This window comes from Neomonachus schauinslandi, chromosome 3 (assembly GCF_002201575.2).
Source record: "Neomonachus schauinslandi chromosome 3, ASM220157v2, whole genome shotgun sequence".
Lineage (NCBI taxonomy): Eukaryota > Metazoa > Chordata > Mammalia > Carnivora > Phocidae > Neomonachus > Neomonachus schauinslandi.
The window spans coordinates 122793890-122806909 of NC_058405.1; the positions used below are offsets into that span (position 1 = coordinate 122793890).

The 13020-nt window shown below is 37.6% G+C and overlaps 1 protein-coding gene across 3 annotated transcripts in view; it reads right to left on the reverse strand.

Annotated features, from left to right (window-relative positions):
* The window catches only part of ITGB6 (integrin subunit beta 6), a 74136-nt gene that overhangs the window by 50464 nt on the left and 10652 nt on the right, over positions 1-13020 (reverse strand). For all 3 annotated transcript variants that reach the window (XM_021702732.1, XM_044913310.1, XM_044913309.1), the window contains 3 exons: positions 5751-5916; positions 4363-4524; positions 846-941 (listed from right to left, as the gene is read on the reverse strand). In XM_021702732.1, the coding sequence (XP_021558407.1) occupies positions 846-941; positions 4363-4524; positions 5751-5916 (424 nt within the window). The remainder of the gene's footprint in view (positions 1-845; positions 942-4362; positions 4525-5750; positions 5917-13020) is intronic.

The following is a 13020-nucleotide window of genomic DNA, read 5'->3' on the forward strand; positions in this document are numbered from 1 at the left end:
CTTTCAAAGGAAGAGGAGATCAGACTCTGAACTTAGGAGTATATGAAGCTTCTGCATAGAAGGCACAGACAATTTAATGTACACCTATTTTCTCGGGGCCAGGCTGGAGATTCCTCACTTCTCTGTGAAATCACCCTCTAGGAATAAATCATTTGCTACTTCTTTGATTCATGGTATTCTGATACATTGTTTTCGTAGGCTAGAATGAAACCATGGAAACCTTTTGTGTTTGCATATGCATTTTACAGTTTAGGCAGTGGTTTATGAACATTAGCGCATCTAATGAAACAGTTCCCTTTCTGCGTCTGGTGTTTCCATCCAAAAACTTGAACTGCAAATCCAGCTACTAGGAGGGAGAAAATATATTTTGGCCCAATTTAACAAGTTTTTTCTTTCAACGTCTTACTTCTTAATGGTTGAAATTGTGTCTCTATTTATATATTTTCGATTCATCTGATTTGTAGATGCCTGAAAGTTTCAAGTCACTTCTTCTCCCATCCTCTGTTAACCCCCTCCTTGTCGGATGAAACAGTTCAAAGGAAGACAGACTGATTTCTGTTAGGTAGGTTCTCCGCCATTCATTGGTGCTCTTACAACTTACCATTTCGTTCTCGAATTCATTCTTCCTTGCTCTACCATATCTGTCTCCCACTCTCCATCGCACCCCTGGGTTTGTAATTCAAATTGCAAACAGCAACTGAATCCACTTGACCAAGTGTCCAGTATATTTGTCACGTGTTCACGATTTTCTAATGGCATTCCATGCGTTAAACCCTCAGAGTTCATGTTAAAGTTTCATGTCGAGTAATCTCCCCGAAGGAATTCCCCGAACTGTGTTTGCTTACCTCATATAAATGAACTTGTTCTTGGGTTACGGCAAAGATTAATAGCACGTTATTTTGCACCAGTTTATCAATGAGTTGTCCAATTGTTGGATATTCCTAAAATTGACATAAAGATTTTAAGTATCATCTTAACACAAGTATGTAAAATAAAGAAAGGAATATTTCTTTCAAAGATATCATACTGAGTTTGGCATGTCAGTTTGGTTCTAAGTAGAAAAATACACAATTATCATTAGTCACTTAATTGGTTTAATAATTGTTGCCTAAATCTTGTAAATCCAATAAATTCCTAAGAGTCAGTGTGTGGTAGTGTAGCATATTACGGCCTGCCACTCCTAAGGAGAGCACTTGGAATTTATTTAAAAACTTATAGAGTGTCATATTTTCAAGGGTAGAGACACAGTTCTTCTAAGTGCCACTTGGCAGCAGACTCAAGATGTAGAGAATGTTAGAGTCAGGGGAGGAGCGGATACTTGATGACAGATGTGACTGAGGGGACTCAGGTAGCTCGGAAACTCCTACTGGAATTGGATGAGGCGGGCTGAGGGCTGAGGAAAGGACAGCCTGCTGAGGAATGATACACTACAGTTCCTGTGTCCACCTGATCTGAGACATTCCTGCACCAGTTTTGCGTTTGGTCTTACTGACTTTTTGATGTCAGTAATCAGTTTTATGGGATCCTGCAATATTTTTACAGGACAACTGAAAACACATTGTACCTTTTTTTCATTGACACATTCATTCCCAAGTGATATGAGTCCTTTAAAAAATAAAGAAGGCAGGGGCGCCTAAGTGGCTCAGTCATTAAGCATCTGCCTTCGGCTCAGGTGATGACCCCAGGATCCTGGGATCGAACCCCACATTGAGCTCCCCGCTCGGCGGGAACCCTGCTTCTCCCTCTCCCACTCCCTCTGCTTGTGTTCCTTCTCTCACTATCTCTCTCTCTCTGTCAAATAAATAAATAAAATCTTTAAAAAAAAAAAAGAAAGAAGGCATAAACCGTCAAATTTGAACAGGGCCTCTACTTTCCAAAGTTAATAACTGTGCAGCACGTTTGGCTGTTGTATGACTCCAAATGTGGATAATGTACAAAGAGGAAACTCAAATGAAAGAGGAACCTGCAAACAAAGAAACTAAGAATATGTCGAACATGAAATCAGCCAAAGTGGAAGAACGCTGATAAGTAAGCCTTCCTGGACACGAACGTGTTCACATATTCTCAGCATGATGGGAGTAATTCTGCCTAATGTCTTCATCAGGCCCAAGATTCAAGTTGAGGGAAAAGTACAGTTTTGCCTAAAATACTCAGGTAAATGACCCAACCGCGTATCTGGCTGTGTAATATGTGCTTGCCATCCAATTTGGATTTTTATTAGTAAACAGCAGTAGAATCCAGATAATACAAATCTTCCAGAGTCTGACATATTCAGTGTTCCCTGCTTTTTCAACTGCCCAAACACTAAGAATCCTTCAGCTTTAAGCCTGGATTCCCCCAACACCGGCCTCTCCTATCTCCACATTCTTGCACTTTCAGCTGCTGTGGGTGTGTAGCAAGGATCACACCATGAAGCCCTTCGTAGGTGGACAAGTGTCATTTTCTATTTGACCTAGATCAGTTGGCTTAATTCACACAAGTATATTGTATGTGTGTTCCTCAAGGCCAGGGACCGTGTCCATTATTTTGTGGCCCCAGGAGCCGAGCCCAGTGTTGAGTGAATAGGAATTACTCAAAGGACCCAGGGAACTGTGCTGTGGGCAGGCATGGAGATAACCCATGACTTCTGTGCATTTGCAGCAACTTACTGAGCATCAATGAATTGAACATTTATTAGATGAGAAGGTTATAATAAGCAAGAAGTAGCATTTGCTTTTATGTCCCGCTTTTTCCAAGATGTCTGTTAATGGGGCATTTGAATAGTTGCAAGAAAAAGTAATAAAAAGAGATCTATGTCTCACCATTTCTTGGCACTCAAAGGTTAAAAGACAAAATGTGGCTATTCTCATGGATATTGTAATATGGAAAGGCAACTTATACGACAAAAGTATGAGGACTACTATGGGTCAAAATTTAGGGGAAAAACACTCATCTTGAAGTTTAGCAATTTAAGTCAAGGAATGATAGCAGGTGATTTGTGAACCATTAGTTGTTTGTTTTTTTTTTAAAACTAATTACCATCCCTGTGTGTGTATATATATGTCATACATATACATGTATATATATATACACACACATATATACATATATATACATATATGTACATATATACATATATACATATATACATATATACATATATATACATGTATATATATGACATATGTATATGTTATCTCACTGAATTCTTTTTTTAGAGAATAGTTTTTCCAATCTGATATTAGTATTCTGGTTCTCTTCTCTCTCTCTTTCTCTCTCTCTCCTTCTCTCTCTTACATACATTTCTATAGCATTGTCATTTTAAGAAGTCACTTGAATTCTCTGTGCCATATTTTCCCAAGTATTAAATGGAGATAATATGACCTCCCCAGGTTGCTGCTTCATAATTAAATTTTATTCCATACATAGTCAACACCCTCTGTGTTCCAGGCACTGTGCTGGCAGGAAATAGAGAAAATACACCACTCCTGGTCCCGAGGAATGCATTATTAGAGAAAGACAGACAAACATAAGCAAACACATTTCCACACAGTGATGGGTAAGAAGACATCTATGTACTAGAGCAAGGGGAGGGATGATCACTTTGGGGCTCAGCAAAGGGCAAAGAGGGTTCTCTGGGAGTAGTCATGATTGAGTTGGGTTTTAAAGGACAATTAAGAGTCTCTCAGCACCCTCTGAGGGAAGGGCATTCCAGACAGAGGTAACAACACATGCATGAGCATGGCAGCCTCATGGTCCATACAAGGAAAACAGATACGTAGGGTTCTGGGGAGCATCAAATGTGATCATGTATGTCAAAGAGCTCTGAAATTTTTACCTTGTTTTACACAAGTCAAGAGCTTTTCTTTTTTTTTCCTTTGAATGTTACCAGCATTTTTAAAATGTTTTAAATGACAAAAATAAGCCAAATGTGAATAAACACCAGCCAAACAGTACTTGACAGCTGTTCCCCATGGAGCACCATGGTGCATAAAAGCATGATGTTATTTAGGGGGCATGACTCTGGGACCCATCATTCACAGAAAGTCCTAGGTGACTGTTGTTTTGGCCTCAGCCCCCCTTTCTGGGGCTGTCGTTGAAAACAGAATGAGCTGATTGCACTGCTTCTTATTGACCTTGGGCTCTTTGAAAAAATCAAGGAGGTTCTGGGATCATTCAAGCCATAGTAGACCCTAACTTCTTACATATCCCCACCACCCACCTGCGTTCCTGTGGGAAGCTCTAAGGGCAATTTGTTCATCTCAAAGCAGAAAATGTGCACTGTTTTCACCAAATGTGGGTTATTCTGCTGTGTATTGAGTGAGTGTTGCTTCATTTGCCTACTTGCAGCCCTGGAAACAGTGTAGAGTGCAGGTTACACACCAAGACAGTTGACATGGAGTATTCATTCTTGTTGTCCAAGTGACAGAGCCCATCATTAGGAATGACGATGCCTGCCAGTTTGCTGTCCATTCCAAAATGAGAATCGGCATCACTCACAAAGACCAGGAGATGGAGGGAGTCATTCCGCCAACCAATCTTTTCCTACAGTGAGAAAGAAACATTTGGGTCATATGGGATAGAGGCAGGCATTTGTTGAGAGTGGATCAATTGTGATTGGACACACTCAGATTATAAAAACTATATTGCTGATCTATCTATTTTGGCCTTTTTCATCTATTGTGAGTTGATAATTATTAATGTATTTAAAACATGAAATTCTATGGCAGTTGCCTTTTCTTGGATAACACTTTCAGATGATTTATGCTTCAGAAAAAATAGTTCCACTATAATCACTCTCCAGTTGATCTTGGCTTTTACATAGTTAATTATTTTTACTGTCCAGCTTTCAATTTACCAGAAAAATGAGGAGAGAGAATGAGGGAGGTCATAGATTATCCCAAATCCAAGCTGAAGCAAAACTGGTAAGAATGCAATACACAATGGACTTAAAGGATGCCTGTTTAATTAAAATATCACCCAAAATTAGGCACATTTTTCTCTTTCTACTGATACCATCCAAAAATTATAAACGTTAATACAAAGATAAGAATTGCTTATCAAAGTAGGACCGCCAGCATATGGCTTTTTAAGATGGTCTGTTGTCTGCTTCCTAGCAGAGCTCTCCTCTTTAATTGATAATTAGTCCAGGAACTAGTGGGACAAAAGCTCATCCTGGCAGGGCCATCCCACCTTATTCTTTTCCTTCCTTCCCTAATACCTTGCCCCCCACCCCCAACCTTCCAGGATTTTCAGCCCTGTCTGTTTCCTGGTATTTTCCAGGAAGAGCTGTCTTCTGAAGACCGGGGAATCATTCCCTTGGATGCCTGTTTGTCAAGGAGGAGAGGTGTTCCTGTGTTGTTGTAGGGACAATGTAGCTTCTGGTACCTATTTTGTGGGTTCAAAACAATAGATATCTAATCTTATGTAGAAGTTTGTACTGATTCAGGGCATTTTTACTTTTTTCATTAGTTTCTTCCTGTGATTTCTATTTTTACCATGGTTAATTAAAAAACTAATCTAATCTTGATCTTCAAAAATTAATCATACATGACTATCGTTTTAACCAATTTTTCCCAACATTACTATAATTTTATTAGATTATGTGAATATCAGATATAGAAAAGTATCTGTTTCCACATAACTGAATTATGAATTTTTGAAAATTTTGTGTTTTAAGAAATGTAGAAATATGGCAATTAAAGGAAAGATAAAGTTAGCTAAGCTTTTCAAAGTAGATAAGAGATGTAATTTGTTAGCCCTCAGCATACCTTACACACAGCAGCTTGCATAATTGCATCAAATCCACCTTCTGGTGTGTCAATATTAGCAGAAATTTTCTGATTCTTCACAATTTCATTGAATCTTTCAGCATCATTCGTCAATGGCAAAATGTGCTTGAATCCAAATGTAGGTAAGCAGAAGTATGGAATACTACTGCAAAGGTAAGATGTAAAAATGTTCTTGATGAAATATGATACAACACACAAGGAATGGACCTAGTAGCCTAGCAACTTCATCTTAAGTGAAGATGGATTTTCCTCAAGTACCTGACTCTGGAACTTGGTTAGGAGTCTCCCCGTTAAGCTTGTTTCAGCATCTCCCTCTCACCCCTTCCAAATTGACCTTATTAGCTACTACTTAGCACTTACTATGTGTTTTACTTTGGCTCAAGCTCAGATAACAGATAATCAGGTCAGACTCCCCACTCCTCTGTGTGTGTGAGTGTGTGTGTGTGTGTGTGTAATCACTATCTTCTAGTGCTTCTCAACCAAAATCTACCATTAAGTTTCCGTGATGACAACAATTCCTTTGTATTCTGATAGCTTAAGCTGTTATCAAGTATGAGTCATCTTGTAGCGAGATTGAAAGAGATACCCGTCTTCTTTCTTCTCTGCTCCTTCCTGTACTCCCTGCCCTGCCTGCCAAGGGCCCAAAAATCAGAGCAGGGCTCTTGGTTCTGGAGCCCAACTCAACTATGACTGAACAGACTGTTGTGGACCTGGCTAGGAATAAAACTACCACTTAAAACAGTTGACACATGGGAGAAATGCCATGTTAGCATGAGATCTGCCCCAAAGATACTGCAGTTGAACAGAAAAAGCTGATCATGAATTCAGCCACATCTTATTCTGAAAGCCAGTTAGTAGTTGTGGATGAGACTTTGGACAAGTTACTCAACCCTTTTGAGCTTCGGGTGTTCATTTGCAAAATGGAGATAATGGTATAGAGCAGAGGTTCTCAAAGTATAGTCCCTGGACCAGCTGCATGAGCATCACATGGGAACTTGTTATAAATGCAAAATCTGGGACATTCTTCCAGACTTACTGAGTTAGAAATGTAAGGGGTAGGCTCCATGATGCATTCAAATCTTCCTGATGCATTCTAATGTTTGAGAAACACTTGTATTTAGAAGTACAGAGACAAAAAAGAGTAGCCCCCAGTGAGGTTGTGCTATGCCGCCTGGGAAGAGCTGGTTGACTCTTGTAAGAACAGATTTCCAGGTTCAGGAGTCTGTCTTGTGTGCACACGAAGAGCTGGAGCATCTTTCAGAGTGAGGTTCCTGTTCACCAAGTTCATCTGCCTGAGGCAGGCAGGCAGTCTTCAGTATTCACAGATTCCGTATCTGCGAATTCACCTACTCATTAAAATTTATTTTTAACCCCCAAATCAATACCTTCAGTACTTTCTGAGTCACTCATGTACACACACAGGGTGGCAAAAAATTTCAGTCACCTGGTTCACATGTTCCCAGCTGAGATGAAATAAGGCTCTGTGTTCTTGCTTCACCTCTCAAACTGTAAACAAGCATCCTTTTCATGGTCTTTTTGGTGCCATTTTTTTCATTTTTGTGCTTTTTGTTGGTGATTTTACTGTTTAGAATGGCCCTCAAGTGTAGTGCTGAAGTGTTGTCGAGTGTTCCTAAGTGCAAGAAGGCTGTTATGGGCCTTACAGAGAAAATATGTGCATTAGATAAGCTTTGTTCTGGCATGACTTAAACGGTGTTGTTGGCTGTGAGTGCAATGCTAGTGAATCAACAATATATATTAAGTTGTCTTTAAACAGAAAGAAACAGAAAATAAAGTTATGTATTGATCAGTTGGGAAAAAAAATGGCCAGAGGCACACATGAGCCTAATCCTGTGTTTCCCCTTGGAGCAATAGTTTAGCATTGGTTAAGTCAGTGTTTGAGGAGACCTTGTAGAGCAAGACTTCCATGAATGATGAGAATCAACTATACAAATCAGAATGACTATGGATTCATTCACACCGAGAAATGGAGCTCTGCTGGGACCAAAATGCTGGTGTCTGCAAAGGTAACTATTTTCTTCCTGTCAGTAGACTTTCATGGAAAGTAGGTCACAATCCAAAATGTTCTCAGGCTTCAGAACAAGGGGAGTTGGAAGACCCCAGCAGTCTGAGATGTCCCAAGATAGACATCTCCAGAATGGATGCTCTTGGTCATATCTGGCTCCTCCCTTGCCTGTAGTTGGCTTTCTCAGCTAACAAAAATTTGGGAAGCCCTGGTAGCCAACAAGACTGGAAACTCTGAAAGAGCCTGGGCTAAGGCTTTTGGATGGATGAGGCCCATACTTGCCTCTGGAACTGCTCTTTCTTGGGCATTCCCCTAACCTATGATGAGTAAACCTACAGTCCTGTTCATTGTTTCAGCTCTGTCAAGACGCCTGGTTTCGTGGGCCCATAAACCAGCCTATCGCTTCTAGGGAACTTCTTGTATTTCCTTTCTGACCCATTATTTTTAACCTTAATTCTCAGAAGGCAATCTTATTCTCTTATTTTTAATATCTTGCATTAGCTTTCATTGAGGCTCTGAAGTGCAGACTACGGATAGTATCGACTTAGTAGGATTGTTGTAAGGCCTGATTGAGATAAAATATGCAAAGCACACAGCACAATGAGCTTTTCAGATTAAGTGCTTACTAGACATTAATGTCATTTTTTACATAAATCACTTTTACACAGAGTCTAGCACAGACTTGAGGACAGAATGTGGATTTGGCCAATGACATCTCTAGAATCCTATGTTTTTTTTCCTGATTAAAGGGATAATACATGTTCACTGAAGAAAATTTGAGTTAATATAAAAGTGTAAAGAAGAAAATAAAACAAATTTTAATAGTTATGAGATGTATCACAGTTTGATAATCTATTACTAAAAATTTATTTCATAAATCTTTCTGTAATTAAATAATGTAGTGATCCTTCTGCATACAGCTTTGCAGACTGTATCTCTGCTTAGAACTGATTCTTTCAAGGGAAATTGCTTGGTTACTTTTCAATCCATATAAGCAAACTCTTTTCCAAAAAGTTTGTATCAATTACATCATGAAAAAAACAAAACAAAACAAAACAAAAATATACCAGTGCTTAGTTAAAAATGGCATCTTAATTTAACTTTTAATTTCCATTTTATTGCTACTAAGACTGCTAATTTGTTCATATTTATTGACAGTTTGTATTTCTTCTTTGCCACTTGCCAACTTACATCCTTTGCTCATTTTCTTGGTTTTTATTTTCTAACTTAATTTTAAGAACCTTTTCTCTTCAAAATATTAAACTTTTGTCTTTGTGCTTTGTCTTTTAATTATGTTTATGCTGTTTTTGGATATATACCTTAAAACTTTTTATGTAGTCAAGTGTTTTTCAACCTTCAATTAGAGATGTATTTTGAAGAGTTATATGAGGAAGAGGTTTAATTTTCTTTTCGAATTGTTACCTATTAAATGGCAATGATTTAGCATTTGTTCTTATTGCTCTGATAGCATTTAAAGTAGTTGTGTGCTGGAAGAAAATGCATTCGATTTAGAATAAGAAGACTGAACAGTTGTCTATTCTTGGGCAAGTTACTTACCACTGCTGGGCCTCAGTATCCTCATCTGTAAAATGAGACTGATAATACCTACTTCACAAAGTTCTTGTGAGTTACATGAGATAAAAAGTATGTAACTATGTGAGGTGTACCATTGTCCCTATAATCTAATTATTCTTGGAAATTGTTAGTTTAATCTTTTATTTTGGGCTGCTTGTTCACACTGTACCAAAATGGCATTTGAGCATCTTCTGAAACCAAAGAACTAGTATTCCTGTCTTTTTGTAAGAAATTTACACCTTTGTGGGTTAGAATTGCTAGATAGATCTAGTAGAACTCTGTGCTTTTAGAAAGTGGAATGAAATGTTAGTTTATTTATTTTTTTTTTTAAAGATTTTATTTATTTATTTGACAGAGAAAGTGCACAAGTAGGCAGAAAAGCAGGCAGAGGGAGAGGGAGAAGCAGGCTCTCTGTTGAGCAGGGAGCCCGATGCAGGGCTCCGTCCCAGGACCCCGGGATCATGACCTGAGCCCAAGGCAGATGCTTAACCGCCTGAGCCACCCAGGCGCCCCTGAAGTGTTAGTTTAATTCAGTAAACAGACTCACGTGCTAGGAGACCCATGTAGCTAAAGCAAAGCAGAATGTCAGACTTGGGTTATGCCAGGAAATTTTGAGTGGAGACTCTCCTGGTTTTGGTCAAAGTCCTTCCTCTAACAGAGGTTCATATTTGGCTATTACTTTTTTAGCATAGCAGTTGAAGGAAGTAGGTACTCATCACCAAATAATTTGATTTTGAGTCCCTAGATAATAATAGATTTGCATTTAAAATGCAGAATAATTATGAAACACAATATACAAAAATACTATTTATATTTTTGTTAGAATTTTAAATAAATATACATAAATTAAGATTACAATGATACAAACCAAATGGCTAACACCATCTTTTTGAGTGGGATTAAAAATAATTTCCTTTTTCCTCTTTTTGTCTGCATTCTCACATGGCCTTGTATTACCTTTGCAATAAGAAACTATTCTGTACACTCATATATATTTATGTTTGTGTACATATAAGAAATCTAAGCATTTCATAGTTCTGCTTTCTCTACAGTGAGTCCCTCACTGTTGGTGTCATATTAAAAAACAAACAAAACATGAAACAAAACATAGCACATATGAAATGATGTTAAAAAAGAAATCTCTCACAGTGTTTGACAGGGGAAGAAAATTTGACCTTTGTGTTATTAAATATATTTTTTAAAGATTTTATTTATTTATTTGACAGAGAGAGACACAGAGAGAGAAGGAACACAAGCAGGGGGAGCGGGAGAGGGAGAAGCAGGTTTCCCGCCAAGCAGGGAGCCCAACGAGGGGCTCGATCCCAGGACCCTGGGATCATGACTGAGCCAAAGGCAGATGCTTAACGACTGAGCCACCCAGGCGCCCCGCTACTAAATACTTTTAAATGCACATTACAACCTATCTACAAGTATGAAAATAGAGGAACTATATTCTTGTTACTGTGTCTTAGATAACAGCCTAAGGAAATCTTCTTTAAAAATGTAAGCCACTTCAGCATTCTTACATGGTGAAATAAAATTTCTTAGTGATTCTACATCCAAGGAAGATAAAGAAAGAAAGCTACTCCAAAAAGCATGTTTTAAAAGTGCGGTGCACAGACCCACAAAGGTCCCTGAGACATTTTCAGAGAGGCCTTCAGGTCAAACTATTTTCTAATAATAATAAAAGATGTTATTTGTCTTTTTCACTGTGTTGACATTTGCACTGATGTTGCAACACAGTGGCAAGTAAAACTGCTGGTGCCTTTGCAGGAATCAAAGCCGTGGCTTGCAACCGGCTAGTGGTCCTTAGGAATTTTCCTGGCAAGTATTTATCATCATAATAAAATTGCTAGTTTCACTTGATTATCCTTGATAAAGCAGTAAAAGTTATTAATTTTATTAAGTCTACACCCTTGAATACATGTTTTTTAAAAAATATATATTTCTGGGGCACCTGGCTGGCTCGGTTGGTAGAGCATGTGACTCTTGATCTCAGGATCATGAGTTCGAGCTCCATCTTGGGCATGGAGCTTACTTAAAAATAAATAAATAAATAAATAAATAAATAAATAATTTAAAAAATATTTCTGTGTAACTACATGGGAAATATGCATCTAGCATTTCTGCACACACCAAAGTACAATGTTTAGAGTGGGAAAAAAATATTTGCAATTGTTTGAGCTGAACTGGCCCTTTTTTTATAAACGTTTTTACCCGAAAGAACGTTTGACGACCAAACTATTATTCCAACTTGGGTACTTAGCAGACATGTTCTTAAATATGAAAAAAGCCTGTCAGTTCAAGGAAAACAACCCTCAGTATTTGTTGCCAATGATAAAATTAGAGGTAACTAGAAAATTAAAGTTTTGGAAAACATTAATCTGCTATCTATGAGATTAATAGCGTCTCAGTACTTTAAGATTTATCTGATGAGATTTATGGTGATATTAACAAATGCAACTTTTTTATACTGTGTCATGAAACTTGGAAGATCTATACAATTCACTGAAACAATATTTTCCAAATGGCCGAAGCATTATATTACAAAATCACATACATAAGTAAAAGAGCCATTCAAAGTGCAAGACAGGGGCACCTGGGTTATTCGGTCAGTTAAGCTTCTGACTCTTGGATTTTTGGCTCATATCTGATCTCATGGATCTTGGGATCTGTCCTTGCACCAGGCTCCTTGCTCAGCAGAGTCTGCTTGGGATTCTCTGCTTCTCCCTTCCCTTCTGCCCCTCCCCCTCATTCATGAGCTCTTTCTCAAATAAACAAATAAATAAAATCTTTTAAAAAAAAAGTGCAAGACAGACCAATGGTTTTATGAAAAGTTCATTGATACTGTTTCAGATTCCCCTTGAAACTAACTTTTACCTCTTGTCTAGTTTGAATGTAGTATCAAAGAAGAATGTCCACAGACATTGTAAAAAGATATCAAATGCTTTTCTCTTTTCCAACTATATATCTATGTGAGGTTTGACTTTCTTCATGGAGTTCAACTAAAACAAAATATTGCAACAGACTAAATGTAGAAGAAGATATGAGAATCCAGTTGTCTTCTATTAAACCAAATATTTTAAGAGATTTTAACAATGTAAAACAGTGCCACTCTTCTTGCTAATTTTTGTTTTGTTATGAAAAATATAATTATTTTTAATAAAGATGTGCTTTTATAGTAATGTGCATTGTGTTTCTTATTGTAATTATTAAATGAATCAATAAATAATTATTTTAAAATTTTCTGTTTTATTTTCTAATATGCTGAATATTGAAAATATAATCCACATAAGCTAAAGCTCTTTGGGGTCTTAATTTTTAAAAGTGTAAGAAAGTCCTGACATCTAAAAGTCTGAGGACTCTAGCTTAAAATAACTAGAGATACCAAGAGTTGATGAGAGGAAGAAAATTAATACCTGTTTGTTATATTCTGAGCTCACTCAATTTTCACAATTACCCTAGGATGTGAATATTATTATCCCCATTTATAAGTGAAGAGACCAAACTCAGAATAAGTTTTTTGTCTAAGGTTATGATTTAAACCCACGTCTCAAAAACTCCACATTCTTTCCTTTTACCTCTCATTGCCTTCCTACTAAAGAACATTTTATTCCATAATTATAAGGTTTGGATTGATCAAAGGATTGA